Here is a 20,048-nt window from a genome sequence, read left to right as displayed (position 1 = left end):
TAAGAATGACAGGTCAGTTTTAGCGTTCAGTGAACGTGGTAAAAAAAATAAATAAAAAAACACTGTGGTATTGCACTTTTTTTTGCAATTTTACCGCATTTGGAATTTTTTTCCCGTTTTCCCGTACACGATATGGTAAAACTAGTAATGGCGTTCAAAAGTACAACTTGTCCCGCAAAAAATAAGCCCTCACACGGCCATATTGTCCAAAAATAAAAACGCTATGGCTCTGGGAACAAGGGGAGCAAAAAACGAAAAAGTAAAAACGACAAAACCCAAGGTTACGAAAGGGTTAAAGATCATGGGAGACAGGTACAAACGTATGGCTGACAGGAAACACTTGCTAGGTCCAGACCTAAATGTTAATGACTTTGTGTGGTTGAGTACCAGGAATATCAAGTTGAAGGTTCCTTTCTGGAAGCTGGGACCTAGATTTATTGGCCCCTATAAAATAACCACCATCATTAACCCTGCAGCGTTTCGTCTTGAGTTACCTCAGGCTTTTACAGGCTCTCACAGGTCTCTGCTCAAGAAATTTGTAGAACCTCTTGTGTCCTCTCCCCTGCCGCCACCCCCAATCATGGTTGATGGTAATTTGGAGTTCCAAATTTTGAGGATTGTGGATTCCCGTGTCCAGCATCGTTCCCTACAGTACTTGGTGCACTGGAAGGGTTATGGTCCAGAGGAAAGGATGTGGGCTTCAGCATCAGAGGTGAATGCCCCTAAGCTGGTTTGTTCATTCCATGCCTCTCATCCTGAGAAACCTGGTCCTGAGTATCCAGAAGCCACTCGTAGAACGGGGGTATTGTCACGGGTGTGTAAGGTGTGACAGACAGTCATCCTGGATCCAGCTGTAGAAGGTTATTGAGCTTGGCTCTGCAGGCACCTTCTTAATCTTCTTTTCTCTGTAATGTAGTGATATCCTTCTCCCTCTAGGATTGGGCAGTGACCTCTACCTTCTGCTGCTGATTGACTTGCTGGATGTTTAAATACCTTCAGTCTCTACAGGGAGTCGCCGGTGACAGCTCTATTTTCCGCTGTCAGGCCTGAAGTACTAGTAGTGGGCTAGTGTCTTCTTGGAGTTCTCTTGTAGGATTATTGGCGTGATCTCTCTGGTGTCTTCTGAAGCTAAGTGTTTTCCCTTGTCTATTTACCTGTTTGTCATTAGTTGCAGTGGGGGCTTGACTAGTGCTCACCCCATCCCCTCCCTACCTAGAGCCTACTGCTAGGGGCAGTCAGGGATTAGGTTTCCTGCTCGGCGATAGGTGCGGTACCTATTTAGAGACATTAGGGGAGTCAGGGTGATTGTCAGATCTAAAAAAAAACACAATTTGAGCTTGGTTTAAGATGGTATACAGTACAGACCAAAAGTTTGGACACACCTCCTCATTTAAAGATTTTTCTGTATTTTCATGACTTTGAAAATTGTACATTCACACTGAAGGCATCAAAACTATGAATTAACACATGTGGAATTATATACTTAACAAAAAAGTGTGAAACAACTGAAAATATGTCTTATATTCTAGGTTCTTCAAAGTAGCCACCTTTTGCTTTGATGACTGCTTTGCACACTCTTGGCATTCTCTTGATGAGCTTCAAGAGGTAGTCACCGGAAATGGTTTTCACTTCACAGGTGTGCCCTGTCAGGTTTAATAAGTGGGATTTCTTGCCTTATAAATGCGGCTTGGACCATCAGTTGTGTTGTGCAGAAGTCAGGTGGATACACAGCTGATAGTCCTACTGAATAGACTGTTAGAATTTGTAATATGGCAAGAAAAAAGCAGCGAAATAAAGAAAAACGAGTGGCCATCATTACTTTAAGAAATGAAGGTCAGTCAGTGCGAACAATTGGGCAAACTTTGAAAGTGTACCCAAGTGCAGTTGCAAAAACCATCAAGCGCTACAAAGAAACTGGCACACATGAGGACCGCCCCAGGAAAGGAAGACCAAAAGTCACCTCTGCTTCTGAGGATAAGTTTATCTGAGTCACCAGCCTCAGAAATCGCAGGTTAACAGCAGCTCAGATTAGAGACCAGGTCAATGCCACACAGAGTTCTAGCAGCAGACACATCTCTACGACAGCTGTTAAGAGGAGACTTTGTGCAGCAGGCCTTCATGGTAAAATAGCTGCTAGGAAACCACTGCTAAGGACAGGCAACAAGGAGAAGAGACTTGTTTGAGCTAAAGAACACAAGGAATGGACATTAGACCAGTGGAAATCTGTGCTTTGGTCTGATGAGTCCAAATTTGAGATCTTTGGTTCCAACCACCGTGTCTTAGTGCGACGCAGAAAAGGTGAACGGATGGACTCTACATGCCTGGTTCCCACTGTGAAGCATGGAGGAGGAGGTGTGATGGTGTGGGGGTGCTTTGCTGGTGACACTGTTGGGGATTTATTCAAAATTGAAGGCATACTGAACCAGCATGGCTACCACAGCATCTTGCAGCGGCATGCTATTCCATCCGGTTTGCGTTTAGTTGCACCATCATTTATTTTTCAACAGGACAATGACCCCATGCACATCTCCAGGCTGTGTAAGGGCTATTTGACCAAGAGGGAGAGTGTTGGGGTGCTACGCCAGGTGACCTGGCCTCCACAGTCACCAGACCTGAACCCAATCGAGATGGTTTGGGGTGAGCTGGACCGCAGAGTGAAGGCAAAAGGGCCAACAAGTGCTAAGCATCTCTGGGAACTCCTTCAAGATTGTTGGTAGACCATTTCCGGTAACTACCTCTTGAAGCTCATCAAGAGAATGCCAAGAGTGTGCAAAGCAGTCATCAAAGCAAAAGGTGGCTACTTTGAAAAACCTAGAATATAAGACATATTTTCAGTTGTTTCACACTTTTTTGTTAAGTATATAATTGCACATGTGTTAATTCGTAGTTTTGATGCCTTCAGTGTGAATGTACAATTTTCATAGTCATGAAAATACAGAAAAATCTTTAAATGAAAAGGTGTGTCCAAACTTTTGGTCTGTACTGTACATGCAGCACATAAATGCATGTTTCACAATGGCCATGAATAAGAAAAACCTACAAGAAGCAAAATGAACAAAAACTCTGCTGTAAATAAATAAAAAGCAAGTGCATTTAAGTAAAAGGGTTCTTAGTAACACTGTTTTTGATCAAAAATAGTATAAAAGCTATCCCACCAGCGACAAGGTGAACCCGTTTGGGATAGACTTACACTGTCTAATATTAAAAACCTTACCATGTGTCAAAGTTTACCTCAGTGTGAATAAGGGCAGACAAAGGCCCAAGCCCCAAACTATGAACACCCAGCCAAGGGAAGATTTTTAAATCTGCGTGACAATATTTGCCACGGTAACAGAGGAGGAGGAAGAAGCAGCAGATGCAGTTGATGGGGTGGCTGATGGTTGTTGAAGTCCTATGGTCCGCATTTTATCGTAGTGAGACTGCCACAGTAACAAATATTGATTGCACATGTGAAGGTTCATGCATGTAGTAGTCAAATTATTGCACTTTTTCCCTATACTGAGTTTTTTCTTGCAAAGTTGGCAGATAACGTGAGTTGACTCACCCTTTGTGGTGTCTGTCAAAAAAGATGAGCTACTCACCTGTGTGCCCCTGGGTTCACACTAAGTGGGATCTACAACTTCATCATCATTCAATGTGTTATCTCATTCCTCGCCTTAAGAATCACCCTCCTCCTCTTCTTGCCCTAACAGCATAGAACAGTCCCCGTGAGCCTCAGGTATCTAAGTCTCATCAGGATCACCCCCCCCAGGGGATAATGTCTGATGACAAAGGTCAGGAATCTGCTTGGACCATACTTCGTCCAACCTAAAAAAATTTGGGTATTGGTGCAGATGCTGTCTTCCTCTTGACCATGTGAATCTTTGGAGTACACTTCTGATGCCCATGGCATAGAATGTGTGAACAGTTCTGCAGACTCACCCATTTATGGCTCCCTACAGTCAGTTGGGCAGTTGCACAGTTGTGACGTGGGGGAAAGCAAGGGTAATTGGGGTGCCACCTCTGTTGACTGTACTGTGTATGATGTTGAGGTGGAGGAAAGGAGGAGAGGCCACTTGAAGCAGAACTTGCCATCCACGAGAGCACCTGCACTCTGTGGTCCTCATCAACAAGGCGTACCACTGTGTGGCTGCCAAAGAAAGGGATTGGAGCAGCTCGTCCAGTAACAGAAGTTCTCAGTTGTCTTTAGATAGGACGTGACAGTGGTGGTTCACTATTAGTGCTTTCACTAACATTACCACCTTCCATACGTATACATTGAACAACAAGCCTATTCCCCCTTCTACCACGACCTCTCTTTTTCCCACTCATGTTGCTCAGATAGTGTGGTAGGAGTGTGGTAGAAGCACGCTATCATGAATCCAAATGTGCCATATTCGTGCCGAATTTGAAATTGGCGATCGTTTTTCGAACTTAATCGCTCACAGGTGCTTTCCGCAAGTTTTGTAATTTGCATAGACGCGATCATGAACCAACTAGATGAGCGTGGTCTCGCTCAATGAAAGTGTATTGGGCAAGGTCGGACACAGTCTAGTCGGAAAGTGGCTGGAAGTATGCAAATATGCAATGCAAATATGCAAGTATGATAGCGTTTAGCTGTTAGAATAGCACAATAGGTCCCTGATTTTTATACTTTGTTCACTATAGAGCAGGCAGACAGACACATGGATGAGCTGATACAAAAGAAAGGGGGACAGAGGAGAGAAGCTGCTTTACAAAAGGGGTGAGTAAGCTAGAGGAAATAAAAGGGGAAAATACCCCAAAACTGATAACAGAAGAGTAATGAGCCTTCAATAATTGAATCCATTTAATCGTAATACAGACTCAGATATGCCACTCGATTTCTAGTCTTACGAAATTCTTTGTCTGTTAGAAGCTATAAAAGAAAGTAAAGAAAACAATGTTAGCAGCTTATCAATGAAAAGACAGTAAAGGTTGTAACATGTTAAACTGGTTCTGTCAGCTCCAAGTAAGGTAACCACATGGTCAAATGGGGTAGGCCCCTATAAAAGTCATACACATTGTCTGGGGCATGTGAACACACATTATTACTATAGCAGTACCTGATCTTTGCTGCAGCTGTTTGCTACATTGATACATCAGTCAGTGCATTGAGCGGTCGCAGTATCAAATGAGAGAGTACTGAGCTCACTCCTATAAGAACATTATGGCCTCGATTTCACAGCAGTGACACCAGAATCCTGGAGTAAATTGCTTTGAAAAGTTACAAAATGTTTGCGCTACTCGGAGTGGCTCAAAATGTTTGCGACCTTTGGTGTTTTTAAGGCAGTTTCTCCCAGCTGTGCCAAAATGATAAGGGCATGCCACACCTATTCTAATTCATGACGAGCTGCAGTGTTCCTTATGCCAAAAATTTTACTCCAGTCCCTAATTGAAGGCCAGATTTAGAAACTGTCTTACAGAAAACGCAACCAATCACACAGCAGCTTTTGTTTTACCAGAGAAAATACAATATTAAATCTGCGCTATGATTAGTTGCCATGTGTAACAATTTGTTTACATGTCTTTTTTATATTGTCTTTCTGATATTTTCTATTCATGCATGTCATCTTGTACAAGTAGTTAGTTGTTTTCTTTAGATAAATAGATTAAGACTGCCACATATGTCCTGGGTTATTTCTCATTGTAATCTGTGACTCTTACCTCTGACCTTAGCGTTTTCTTTTCCAGAGATGGCACCACTGACCACTCAGGTGATCCAAACCTTCCTGGCCAAGACACTTTCCTGCCCTGCTCAGTAGAATGTTCATATGTCCCAGGACTGGAAGGATATTAATTGGCGTTTGTCATTTGTAATAAAACTTTCTGAACTAGACACATAGCACAAAAAAAATTGGCTTCTAAACATAATGTTGCAACATACTACTTATATGTAAACTTATATATAGGTATACATTGTGATGACAATCTTCCCATTGTGACTTATATAGACATCTTAAAACAAAAGTTATTTATACATTTAACAATTAAAATGTAATAAGACCGTAGTTACTTGATTTAACCCCTTTATCCCCAAGCCTGTTTTCACCTTCATGACCAGGCCAAATTTTACAATTCTGACCAGTGTCACTTTTTGAGGTAATAACTCTGGAACACTTCAATGGATCACGCTGATTCGGAGATTATTTTTCTTGTGACATATTGTACTTCATGATAGTAAAATTATATTTTAAGTGACTTTGGGTGGCCTTTATGACAGAAAATACCCAAAAGCGATACCATTCTAAAAACTGCACCCCTCAAGGTGCTCAAAACCACATTCAAGAATTTTATTAACCCTTCAGGTGCTTCACAGGAATTTTTGGAATGTGGAAGAAAGCAATGAACATTTAACTTTTTTCATAAAAATTTTACTTTAGATCCAATTTTTTTTTCCACAAGGATAACAGGAAAATAATGGACCCCAAAATATGTTGTGCAATTCCTCCTGAGCATGCCGATGCACCATATGTGGGGGAAAACTACTGTTTGGGCGCATGACAGGCTTGGAAGGAAGGAGCGCCATTTCACTTTTAATATGCAATATTTGCTGGATTAATTAGTGGATGCCATGTCTCATTTGGAGAGCCCTTGATGTGCCTAAAGAGTGGAAACCCCCAACAAGTGACACAATTCTGAAAACTAGACCCCTTAGGGATTTTATCTAGATGTGTGGTGAGCACCTTGAACCCCCAGGTGCTTAACAGAAGTTTATAATGCATAGTTGTTAAAATAAAAAATATATATATTTTTTCCCTCAAAAAAAGTTGTTTTAGCCCCCACTTTTTTTCATTTTCATAAGGATAGCAGGAGAAAATGGACCCCAAAATTTGTTCTGTAATTTCTACTGAGCACACCGATACCCCATATGTGGTCGAAAACTACTTTAGAGGCACAGGGGAAAGATCAGAAGGGAAGGAGCGCCATATTAGAGTTTGACAGTGCCATTTTACATTGGCTGACCATCCAAGGTGCCAGAACAGCAGAACCCCCAGTAAGAGACCCCATTTTACAAACTACACCTTTCAATGAATTCATCTAGGTGTGCAGTGAGCATGTTGACACCTCACAGAGTTTTATACCATTGGGCGGTGAAAAAAGAATAATTACATTTTTACCACCAAAGTTTTATTTTAGCCCCAGATTTTACATTTTCACACTGGGAAATAGGTAAACATGGCACCAAAATTGGTCACACAATTTCTGCTGAATGTAGAAATACCCCATATGTGGCTGTACAGTACTGCTTAGCCACATAGTCAGACTCGGGAGGGACTATTTTCTCCTGGAGCGGAGATTTTCCTAGAATCCTAGAATAGTATGCAGACTCCATTTACAAAGCCCCCAAGTGCTAGAAGAGCAGAATCCCCCATCAAGTGACCCCACTTTGGAAATTATACCCCTTTGGAAATTTATCTACAGGTGTGATGAAGATTTTAACTACATGGGTGTTTTCCAGAGACAAGCAGCAGTGAATGTTGCTGAGGGAAAATTGCAAATTGCTGTTGTAGTGCTCAATATGTTGTAATGCCCAGATCGTACTTCTGGAGACATGCGCCCGTAAATTAGTTGGGCTCTCATCGCTACAGAAATGTCAAACATGTAGATGCTAAATGTGGTTTAGGCACACTGGGGCTCAGAATGGAGGGGGCATTTGGATTTGAGAGCGCAGAATTCAGAGAATTCGTACTACCAGTAAGTGGAAGCTCCTATATTTCCATTGACAGATGATGGACCTGAGTGGGGACTTGTTTTGTGGAGTGAGTTGAAGCTTTTGTTAGGAACATTTTACATAACATTTTGGATCACATTTATCCGGCTCTCTACTCTGAGTACTGACATTAGGATTTCTATTTAAATCTCCGAATGAAGTGATTCAGATGAAACCCCTGCGGGATCCATTCACTATAATGAGGCAGCAGAGTTACTCTCGACTCCGTCTGGCCTCTGTTCAGCGATGTCCTTTTTTTTCAGAGGTACATCAAACTGGCCGATGGCGCTTTTATGCACGCCGAATAAAAAGATGGACACCGCCGGATCATAGGCTAGACAGCGTCCACAGTGCCTCCATCTGCCTCATTACAGGGAATCTTCCGCCGGGGGTTCCATCTGAATCACGTTTTTCAGAGATTTACACGGAAACCCCGGTGCAAACGCTCAGTGCAGAGCTCAGGATAAATGTGCCATGAGCCTTACGGCAATCTTTCGGAGGCAGAATGAACAAAACAGCAGGTGAAGAATTGGTTTTATTTATCTTTTACGTTGTTCCTTGTGTGGTATAAGTGATTAGACAACTTTATTCTTTGGGTAGGGGCGATTACAGCGATACAAGATTTATATCGGGTTTTTATGATTGGCAGCTGTCACACACTAAAAGTTGCTTTTTTTTTTTTGCAAAAACTTGTTTTTTGCGGGATGAGTTGACGCTTTTATTGGTACCATTTTCAGTCACATGACATTTTTTGATTGCTTTCTATTCCAATTTTTGGGAGGCAGAATAAACAAAAACCAACAATTCAGGACTTATTTCTTTATTTTTTTTATGCCGTTCTGCATGTGATAAAATTGATAAGGCAGTTTTATTCTTCGGGTCAGTACAATTACAGCGATACATTTTTTTTTTATGTGTTTGGGCTTTTACACAATAAAAGCAATTTTATAGACAAAATAATTATTTTGCATCGCTTTATTCTGAGAGCTATAACTGATTTTTCAGCTGATGGAGCTGTATGGAGGCTTATTTTTTCGGGAACAAGATGACATTTTCAACAATACCATTTTTACTTACATTCGTCTTTTTGATCACATTTTATTCCACTTTTTTGCTTGGCAGTATGATAAAGCATTGTTTTTTATTTATTTTTAGACGGTGTTTATTCCGGACTCGGTGATACAAAAACGTGTTTACTTTTGTTTATTTTTTTTTCATAAAAATATTTATTTATGGATACAAAATTTTTACAACTTTTTTTTTACTTTCTTACTTAGTCCCACTATGAGACTTTCAAGTTTAGCAGTCTGATTGCAGTTATAAGGCAGAGCAATGCAGGATCACTGCTATGCCTTATAATCTGTCAGCCTTGCAGACAAAAGTTAGTTAGATCATGCACTGGGCATGATCTAACTAACTTGTTAGTGCCTGGTGACCCAGATGTCATCATGACAACATCGGGTCACCATGGCAATGATTTCACCCCGCACGATAATGTCGTGGGGGGTGTCGATCCAAGGGCAGAGGGGCTTTCCTTGCTCTGCCTGCTCGCTAAATGCTCGCTAAATTTAGGGGGTTAAAGCGCCAGCAGTGGTGAGGGCACTGCTTCGGTTACTGAGAGCCAGGTGTCAGCTGTCAGAATCAGCTAACAACCTGTGGCAATCGCACGCGCACAACCTCTGTGCTCGCAAAATCGCCATCATGTATCCATACGTCCAAGGTCGTTAAGTACCAGGGGGTTTTTAATTCAGTGATATGGTGATTAAAATGACTATGACTTAATTGTTTGAACTGATTTTTTTTACATAAACAAATACTATAGTTGATGCCTATGTATGAATCAAATGGTATGTTTTGTAAGGATAGTGTTTGAACCTCTGATTCATGTTGCTCAAATCTATAGCCAGCATGAATCAATGATTGATTATGGTGCAGCCAGGAATATCATTATCTGTACCCTGGAGCACTAAAATGTTGCCACAAAAAAGTGCACTAGGATGCAGAAAATTGTAGCCCTCTCTAACAGGAGAAAAGCCCCCAATAACCATTTCCCATCCCTCTGAGCTAGAAGGCCACAGCGAGGGTCAGGGACTAGTAGCCTCCCCTAGCCGAAGCCAAGGGAGACTCAATCTTGCTATTAGCATATGGCTGGGTTCCCACCCAAGCAAAACTAGGAGACATCTATGGTCAGCTCCCCTCCTGAAAGAGCCAGGGGGAAGTGGAACCTGATGGCCACACACCCCAAATCCCCCCACTTCCACACCAAACCAACAGGAGGGAATCCTTAGGGGAAATGCAATCTGAACAGTCCTAGTGACAGACACACATAAAGGATAACAAACAAGTGAAAAACATTTAGCATAAATAATGACATTTATCCAGTGTAATACTAGCCAAACCTTCAAATGGGAATTTAAAAATCCCCCATCGTAGCCAAAAGGCCAGTAGAAGGGTGTGTGCTAAAAAAGAATAAAAGGATGAAGTGCAGTACAAATGTGCCAAATCTCAAGTGGGTTCCCATGCCCAGCGAGTTATGGCACCTCATGGTCACAAGTCCAGCAGTACTTCACACCTTGGGCTCTCTAACTTACCAGACCTAAGGACTTTGATCCTGGAGGGCCAGGCTTTCCACCGGATGACTATATAAACCACCCAGTGTACTTCCCTGCACACTGTACTCAGTGTGCATATCAATCTACTGGGTCGGCATGGGCCAAAACTGCCTTTTCAAATTATATTACATTTGATCTTAGCCAAAAGGCTGAGAATACTCTAGCGTTTCAGAGAAAATAGAGTTAGATGGTCTGGCCCATATGGAGAGATGAGACTAGCCCGGTGGCGACCCCAACCAAAGCTTACCAGCTCTGCTAGAGTTGATTGACAGGAGAGAGAGCTGTCAATCATTTACAGCAGCACTGGGCCGAATTTTCTAACTATCTCTCTGAAACTCCAGAGTCTTCAAAGAAAAATATACCTGGCTGCAATTGTGCTTGGACAGAATGAATTAGGTAACAAATTACCTTTACAATATGTGTTTGAAGCCTGTCCCTTGAAGAAATCCTGCCCCCTCAGGTGTTTACTAGCAAAACCTGTTTGTTTCAGCAACATTCAGACAAATTTCAGATGAACAAAAAATGTGGCAAATTGATTGTTTTTGTTAATTTTAGTCTTAATTTCTTTGTTGGGGGGCTCCTTTATGTAGCCCTAATCTGTTTGTAGTAGTCCACAAAATAGGTACAAAAGCTCAATCAAGCAAATAAATGCAAGTCAAACAACGTGGAATTGTAAGAATTTTGAAGCTGTGCTCACAATTCATTTTTTGCAACACACCTTTTTGCCACAATTTCAGATATTTGCTGCAGCTTTAGGGTATGAGCACATATTAAGAAATTTCTGCATCTCTTGGCAGGAAAAACACAATCTACAGTTTGTGATTGTTTTATCACCTTCTTGGTGCAGATTTTTCCCCACTCATTACTATGAGTGAAATTTGCAGCAAAAACAATGTGAAGCTGTGTACACAGAATGTGTTTTTGGTGCATTTTCACGGCGGTATTTCCGCGTGGAAATGGGCCAAAAATGCTAGGGAATCCTCCTACCAGCTAATGCAATGGCAACTCTGAAGTGCTGTGCACATGATCAGGAATTTTACTGTCAGGATTTGCATTATGTTTAAATCTGCAGCATGTCAATTCTTTGGGCATGCATTTTTTGCCACTTTTTTGACCCATTGACTTGAGTCAGTCAAATCCGCAGCAAAAAAACAGGTATAAAAATTTTTTTGGTCTTGCTGTGTATTTTTGCTGCGTAATTGACTGACTCTACTGAAGTCAATGGGTCAAAAACGCTGCAAAAACGCACAAAGAATTGACACAAAGAAACTTATAACGGCAAGAGCAGGCGTCGCTGATGGGAGAAGTAGTCTCATCAACCGCCACCTGTGCTCACAGTGTTAAAAAAAATAAAGTTAAAATAAATTGATATTAAAATGAAAAGCTCTTTACACTCACCCATCTGCCGTAATCACATGTCTCCTACGAAGTGATCGCTCCCGGCAGTGTATAGCGCTGAGCTGCTGAGACAGAGGTCACATAAGTTCATCAGCTGATGATCAGCTGATGAGCTCCGGTGACCTCACTTACTGCACCGTTGCATGAGAATTTTCTCATGCAGCGGTGGTGCACAAAAGTGCTCATCAGCTTTGAACGCCGACTTCTAGATTGGCTATGACAACCACAGGGGTCTCTTGCAGACCCTGGGTTGTCATGCCAACCCATCGGCAACCCACGATCATGTGATGGGGTCACCGATGGGTGATGAGTCAGAAAGAGATTGAATCAGAAAAATGAAAGGCGCAATATAGCACTTGGTGCTGGAATCAGGACAGGTGAGTAACAGGTTCCAATGCTTTTTTGTGTTTTAAGCTATGTTTTGGTGCTTTAATTACATTATAAGCTTGGCTGTGGAGCTCTATTTATATTGGTTGCCTAGATCAAGTGGTGAGCTTGTGCTAGAAACTTAGTTATAGTGCTGTGTTTATATTTTAAGCTTGGCTCTGGTTCTATAATTCTGTTATAAATTTGGCTCTGGTGCAGTATTTATGTACTGACGTTTGCTTTACTAGCGTATTGATATTATGATATTGGATCTAATGTTGTATTTGTGTTTTTGAGCTTAGTTTTTGTGCTATATTTATGTTATAAGAATGATTTTGGTACTATATATTGGCTTTGCATATAAATATGATGTGCCCCCAGGGCCGTGGGGTAATTGGCAGCTGGGCCTCTGGCTGCTGGGGGATATAAAGGTAGCTGGCCCGGTCCGTGACCCAGGGCAGTCAATAAAAAGTGGGGGATGCTTCTATTTATGTTTTTTTTTTTAGAATAGTGTTCGTGACGCCACCTGTGGATAGCGGCTAAAGGGTGCCGCCGCTGCGGAGCAGTCCTCTGGAGCTGGTGTTACGGCTGGTGTGGCTCTCCACAGGTAGAGCTAGCTCCAGGGCAGTGTAGGACGGTGTGGGTTGCGCTGAGCATTGTAGTGCCGTGAGGGAGAGATGATGCAGATGAAAGAAGGGACGGAGGCAGTGCAGTGCAGTCATCCGAGTTTTTACTCACAGTTCTTATGACAGTTCCACTGGTGCACTGTACAGTTGTCGGCCTCCCACGTTGCGCTGCGTTCACCAGGCAGGGGTTCAGCACTTCCTCAGGTAGATCAGGAGTACCTGGCAGAACCCCACTTTCTCGTGTTCCTAACTAGACCGTCTTCTCGCTGGGTCTTTCTCCCTCCTGCCCTGCGCTTCCCACTCTCAATCCTGCTCGGGTGCTCTGAAGTCCCTCCTGTCTCGTCGGAGTTCCTGGACCTGCTTGACCCTTACGGGGATTAGAATGAGGCTTCAGCAACTGGCTATGGAAGCCTCTGGTTTTTCCAGCCGAGACCTGGAGTAACACGGCTGGACCAGGGGCCAGTCCCCTTCTTGCGGCCTACGATCCTTCTGTCTTCTGACAGATGCGGGGCGTACGGGTGCCATCCTGCATTCGCCGTACCCCCTAGGATCCCTTCTTAGAATGGAGCCTACTCCTCTGCTCCCCACCTGGGCCTCTAGGACTGGGCCCTACTTGTGGAGCAGAGCTTCTATAGAGACTCTGCTCCCTGACTGTTCTCCACTGACTAATCTGCCACCCTAAGATGGCTTCTCCGCTAAACTGCTTCCTCCACCCACACCCACTACTGGTTCCCCCTACCTCTGGGTTCTCCCCACTCCAGCCAGGTACAGGGCTCAGCAGCTGCGCTCTGCATGTTGCCCCTCCAGCCGGCCTGGAGCAGTGTAGTGTTGGATGCAGGTGTTGGGGTTCCGGGTAGTACTCCCTCCTTACCTGAGAGAAGGAGACACCACACCTCTGGGTGAGGTGCAGTACCTCTGTGGCGACTGAACACTCAGGGGCGCCACAGATACAGTGCTTTATTTCATACAAGCTTGGTTCTAGTGCTGTATTTATGTTGTGAGTTGGTTCTAGTGTTAATCTTAATTAGAATATTAGTTCCGTTCTTGTATTTTGTTACTTATTTGGTTCTTGCGCTTTAGATCTGTACCATGAGCTTGCTCTGGTACTGTATTTATGTTATGAACTTAGTTCTGGTTCTTTATTTTTATAATGAATTCAGTTTTGGTATTATATTTATGTAATTATATTGGTTCCAGTGCTTTTTGTTATGAGCTTGGTTCTGGTCTTATATTTTTCTTATTAATTTGGTTTTGTTGTATTTATACAATGAGTATGATATAAGGACTGTATTTATGTTGTAAGCTTGAACCTAGTGATGTATTTGTGTTTTGTACTGGTGATATACAGTATTTTTGTCATGAAATTGGTTTTGGTGATGTTCTTATGTAATAGGCTTAAATTAGGTGCAGTACTTATATTACAGGCCATGTCCCGGTGCTATAATTTTGTTAGTAATTTAGTTCTAGAGGTAAATTGATGTAATGTGCTTTGTTCTGGTGCTATATGTTATCAAATTAGTTTTGGTGTTGTATTTGTGCTATCAGCTGAGGTCTAGTGCTACCTTTGTGTTTTCAGCTTGTTTCCTTGTGTTTATCTGCTGTATTTCTGTTAACACATTTGTTCTGGTGCTGTATTTATGATGTCAGTATGATTATAGTGCTGTATTTATGGTTATAGTGCTCCATAGTGAGTTCGGTTTAGGTGCTGTACTTATGTTCTAGGTGTAGTTCTGGTGCTGTATTTATGTTGTGAACTTGGTTATGATGCTTTACTTATTTTAGATATGCTCGGTTAATGCTGTGAGTTTGCTTCTGTTGCTATATTCTTGTTATGAATTTGATTTGGATTCTGCATGCATGTAATAAGCTTGGTCTTTGGCTGTATTTACATAATTAGTTCTGCACCAGCACTAAGCTTATAAGTATATACCAAGAGCTAAGCACGTAAAGCAAGCTTATTAAATGCATACCGAACCGGAATCAAATTTATAACAAAATGATAGCGCCAAAACCAAAACATAGTGTCAAAATCAAATTCCTAATGTAAAATGCAGCACCAGAACCAACTTGTGAGTTTGGTTCAGAAACTATATTTTGGTTATAAATTTGGTTTTAGTGCTGTATTTATATTATGAGCTAAGTGCTATTGCTGTATTTATATTTTGAAATTGGTTCTGGTGCTGTATTTACTTACTGAAATCATGCTAGTTATGCCGACCACCACTTGTTACAGATAACCTTTACAAAGGCCAACATGGCCGAAACATCTGTGTGTACTATCTGTACAAATTGGTCGTGAATGAATAAAAATATCACTTCATGAAAAGCAAACTATCTTCTTGTCATCTCAGTGCCGAAGTTTTCTCTGGGTGCTGTATTTGTTATGACTTTAGTTTTGATGCTATATTTTTGTAATGAGCTTGGTTCTGGTGCTGTATTTATATTATCAGGGCACGTTCACACGTTCGGTATTTTACATCAGTATTTGTAAGCCCAAACCAGGAGTGGAACAATTAGAGGAAAAGTATAATACACCTCGTGCAGAATTATTAGGCAAATGAGTATTTTGATCACATGATACTTTTTATACATGTCCTACTCCAAGCTGCATAGACTTGAGAGCCAACTACCAATTAAGTAAATCTTGTGATGTGCATCTCTGTAATGAGGAGGGGTGTTGACTAGTGACATCAACACCATATATAAGGTGTGCTTAACTATTAGGCAACTTCCTTTCCTTTGGCAAAATGGGTCAGAAGAGAGATTTGATGGGCTCTGAAAAGTCCAAAATTGTGAGATGTCTTGCAGAGGGATGCACCAGTCTTGAAATTTCCAAACTTTTGAAGCGTGATCACCGAACAATCAAGCGTTTCATGGCAAATAGCCAACAGGGTCGCAAGAAGCATGTTGGCCAAAAAAGGCGCAAAATAACTGCCCATGAATTGAGGAAAATCAAGGGTGAAGCTGCCAAGATGCCATTCACCACCAGTTTTGCCATATTTCAGAGCTGCAACGTTACTGGAGTATCAAAAAGCACAAGGTGTGCGATACTCAGGGACATGGCCAAGGGAAGGAAGGCTGAAAAACTACCACCTTTGAACAAGAAACATAAGATAAAATGTCAAGAATGGGCCAAGAAATATCTTAAGACTGATTTTTCAAAGGTTTTATGGACTGATGAAATGAGAGTGACTCTTGATGGGCCAGATGGATGGGCCAGAGGCTGGATCAGTAAAGGGCAGAGAGCTCCACTCCGACTCAGATGCCAGCAAGGTGGAGGTGGGGTACTAGTATGGGCTGGTATTGTCGCGCCCCTGGGGCCGTGGGGTACTCGGCAGCCGGGCCCTCAGATGCTTGGGGGATATCACGGTGGCTGGCCCGGTCCGTGGCCCAGGGCGGACAACTGAAAAGAGGGGAATGTATATTGGGATGATAGGTTAGTAAATGTTCGTGACGCCACCTGTGGTGCCTGGTGAGGATCACCAGCGCTGCGGCAGCCCACCCAGGCCGGTGTTAAGGCAGCTTGCATGGTATAGCTCCCCACAGGTGGAGCTAGGCCGCAGGGCAGTGGGGATGTAAGGATGCAGAACAGATGGGACCCAGCCGGGCCAGAGTAAGAACAGGGACAGACACGATAGTCACTTCAGTACCTTTTACTGATGGAAATTCAGGCACGTCCCGGAGCACTGTAGGGTGAAGGGTGCATATCAGGATCCTCCCCAGTGAGCGGGTGTAGGGCCTCTTGTCTTTGCCTTTGTGTAGTAAGTTTCTGACCTGCCTGGAGCTAGGCCTAACTTGGTTTCTGTTCTGCACCTGCTGACTTGGTGATAGGGCCTTCTGTTGGAGATCACTCTCCCTATTCTTTGGGGTCTCCGTGATTCCTGACCCTGGTACGTATCAGCTTTTGGTGATCCTGGGACATGTAATTCGCCAGGGGTTCCGGTTGTTTTCTACTGGTCATGAAGATCCACGTAGACTCGGACCCGGTGTCCGGTATATGCTTCTGGGGTGAGCTTGTAAAGCTCCTCTGCCCCCTATGTTACTCACTTTCCACTCGCCTTCGGCCCCGCTCGGGCCCTCACTAGGCTACACACACTGCAGCCGGGATGCTGCTCTTCTTCGCCGCTCTCAGAGTGTCGGCACACTCCTAGCTCTCTATCCTGAGCTCTGTGAGTTCTAGTCTGGACTCACTCTATAGACTGTACTGAATTCTTTCTGCAGGAACTGCTAGGCTCTGGCTTGACTGCACTGACTCCTTCTGTGTCTGAGCAGGAACTGCTGAATCACTGAGCTGCCTAGCTCCACCTTCCCTATTTATATCCCTATCGGGCTCCCTCTGGTGGTCTGAGGTGGAAGGTGGAGGTGTGTGTATGCTGTGGGGGCTTCTTGTGGAGAAATCCTTTAATGCACCCCTCTAGGATTTGTGGTACCAAGCGCAGCTGGGCGCCACAGTATCATCAAAGATGAACTTGTGGGACCTTTTCAGGTTGAGGATGGAGTGAAGCTCAACTCCCAGACAACTTCTTCAAGCAGTGGTACAGGAAGAAGTCGGTATCGTTCAAGAAAAACATGATTTTCATGCAGGACAATGCTTCATCACATGCATCCAACTACTCCACAGCATGGCTGGCCAGTAAAGGTCTAAAAGAAGAAAAAATAATGACATGGCCCCCTTGTTCACCTGATCTGAACCCCATAGAGAACCTGTGGTCCATCATAAAATGTGATATCTACAGGGAGGGAAAACAGTACACCTCTCGGAACAGTGTCTGGGAGGCTGTGGTGGCTGCTGCACGCAATGTTAATCGAAAACAGATCAAGCAACTGACAGAATTTATGGATGGAAGGCAGTTGAGTGTCATCATAAAGAAAGGTGGCTATATTCATCACTATTTTTTTTTGTTTTTGTTTCTGCATGTCAGAAATGTTTATTTCTAAATTTTGTGCACTGATATTGGTTTATCTGGTGAAAATAAACAAGTGAGATGGGATTATATTTGGTTTTTATTAAGTTGCCTAATAATTCTGCACAGTAATAGTTACCTGCACAAACAGATATCCTCCTAAGATAGCCAAATCTAAAAAAAAAACACTCTAACTTCCAAAAATATTAAGCTTGGATATTTTTGAGTCTTTTGGGTTGATTGAGAACATAGTTATTGATCAATAATAAAAATAATTTTCTAAAATACAACCTGCCTAATAATTCTGCACACAGTGTAGAAACACATCACCACTTCTGTATATATCACCCACTCCTGGTTTTGGCTTACAAATACTGATGTAAAATACTGACCAAATACTGAACTTGTGAACGTGGCCTTAACTTGATTCTGGTGCTGTATTTTTCTTGTTAATTTGGTTCTGGTGTTTTATTTAAGTAAGGACTTGGATATGGTGCTGTGGTTTAGGTAACAATTGATACTGTATGAAACTGGAGTGATTTGGCAGAGTATTTATATATTAGGTATCACTGTGTTCTCTTAGAGATGCACAGAATTGTGGCTTCACACTGTACAGAGCTGGGTGGTGAGAAGAAACCTGTCTGAACTCTTTAACCTGAAATTCAAATCCAACTTCCGTGGGTGAGGGGGGTGTTATGTCATTTACATAAAAGACTCACAAACTATCTTGCGTTTTTGGTCACAATTTATAATGAGTTATATTTTTAAAAAAAATTATTTTTCAGGAGGCTAACAGTGTTTCAAGTAAAATATATATTGTAATCCTGGCAATAGTTTTACTTTAAAGAGGTTGTGCGGTACTTTAGATAACACCCCCATGTATTCTCCCCAGGTCCCTAAGACTTTTTGTAAACACCTTCTGCTGTTGATAATGCCTATGAGCGGTGCTATCGGTGGCCACTCACAGGCATCACATGACCCCAGCGCCTACGTCATGACAAGTGAGGCGTGACTCAGCACTGGGGTCCTCGCGGTGGCTGCTGGGTTGTGTGCGGGGTTACCCCCCGCATCACACCCGGCATCTACCCCAAGCTTTCCCAATGAATGTGGAGAGGCAGAGTGTGCGGTGGATGCCGGGTGTGACACAGGGGGTAACCCTGCCCACAGCCTGGCATCCACCGTGAACCAAGAAGATCGTGACCCCCGGCTGCTGCCAACACTTGTGGTGACATCAGCGGATGTCAGAGCCGGGGGTCATGTGATGCCTGTGAGCGGCCACCGATAGCGCCGCTCACAGGCATTATCAACAGCAGAAGGTATTTACAAAAAGTCTTAGGGATCTGGAGGGGAGATACATGGGGGGTAATCTAAAGTACTGCACAGCCCCTTTAATACCTAATGAAATCCGTAGGAGTTTGATGCATACAACCTTTTTGTCGTGTCCATGCCATATAGCAGACCATTTTAAATGATGGAAATGAGCATTATCATTTTATTCTAGAAAAATAGACATTACCTAGGGTTTAGGACGATATCTGTCTTCTTATCTGGAAATCGTAGAGCTTTGATATTAAAAGGAGCATAGCTTGGTGAGAATGAGCGCTCTCTGGACCAGGAGGACTGATATTCTGCAGGACTAGGCGTCTGCATCTAGGAAATGCAACAGGTTTACAAAAATATAAATTAGTAAAAGCTTGGAATGATTTAATATCAGGAAACAACCCTTAATTTTAAATGACAGCAACGTTAACTAGGGCAGCAATACATTTCTGGACCTCATTGTATAGCCCCAACACAACCTGAAAGTAGGTAGTGTGCAGAAAACATCAGATCACCTGCATTTAGGCACAAAGAGGGACACCCTATGGTATAGGAGATATAAAGGTAGCATGGAGGCTCAGTGGTTAGTATTGTAACCTTGCAGTGGGGATGTGGTTCAAATTCCCCCAAGGACACCATCTGCAAGTAGTTTATATGTTCTCCCTTTGTTTGTGTGGCTTTCATACCACACTCCAAAGGCATAATATGGAATTTAGATTGTGAGCTCTAATGGGGACAGTGATGTCAGTAAGCACTGTTGAGTTAATGATGCTACATTTCCAGTAGCCTAGCTAAAAGGGCAGCAGAGGAGGCAGGAAATCTGATCCACTCGCATAATGGGGCACACCAGGAGCAACTGCCACTTATAAGCTGTATTGGAGTGCATAGCATGCCAAAATAGTCAAACTCTATGGTAGACCAGGGATCCTTAATATCCCTAGCCTACTCTTCTCTGTTTTGTAATACAAAGGTTGTTTTAGGCTTGCGACCTATAGAATGGCAGGAGTGCACAAAGAACGTCAGTGGATTCAGAATCTGGGGTTACGTGAGTACAGTGTTTAATTTTATATTTTACAGGTCAGTACTTGTAAGAGAATGTGGGAGCATTATA

General features: G+C 42.8%; 1 protein-coding gene across 1 annotated transcript in view; it reads right to left on the bottom strand.

The window, feature by feature from the left end:
* Positions 1-4,799: 4,799 nt before the first annotated feature.
* Positions 4,800-20,048, bottom strand: part of CIMAP3 (ciliary microtubule associated protein 3) — a 94,711-nt gene continuing 79,462 nt past the window's right edge. Inside the window, exons 4-6 of the mRNA XM_073670655.1 lie at positions 19,134-19,267; positions 5,665-5,782; positions 4,800-4,876 (exon numbers count right to left, since the gene is read on the bottom strand). Of these exons, the coding sequence (XP_073526756.1) occupies positions 4,808-4,876; positions 5,665-5,782; positions 19,134-19,267 (321 nt within the window). The 3' untranslated portion in view covers positions 4,800-4,807. The remainder of the gene's footprint in view (positions 4,877-5,664; positions 5,783-19,133; positions 19,268-20,048) is intronic.

The sequence above is a fragment of the Phyllobates terribilis genome, unplaced genomic scaffold (assembly GCF_046119375.1).
Source record: "Phyllobates terribilis strain yellow unplaced genomic scaffold, ASM4611937v1 Scaffold_2__4_contigs__length_985480577, whole genome shotgun sequence".
Classification (NCBI taxonomy): Eukaryota; Metazoa; Chordata; class Amphibia; order Anura; family Dendrobatidae; genus Phyllobates; species Phyllobates terribilis.
This window is presented reverse-complemented; position numbering and strand designations above follow the sequence as displayed.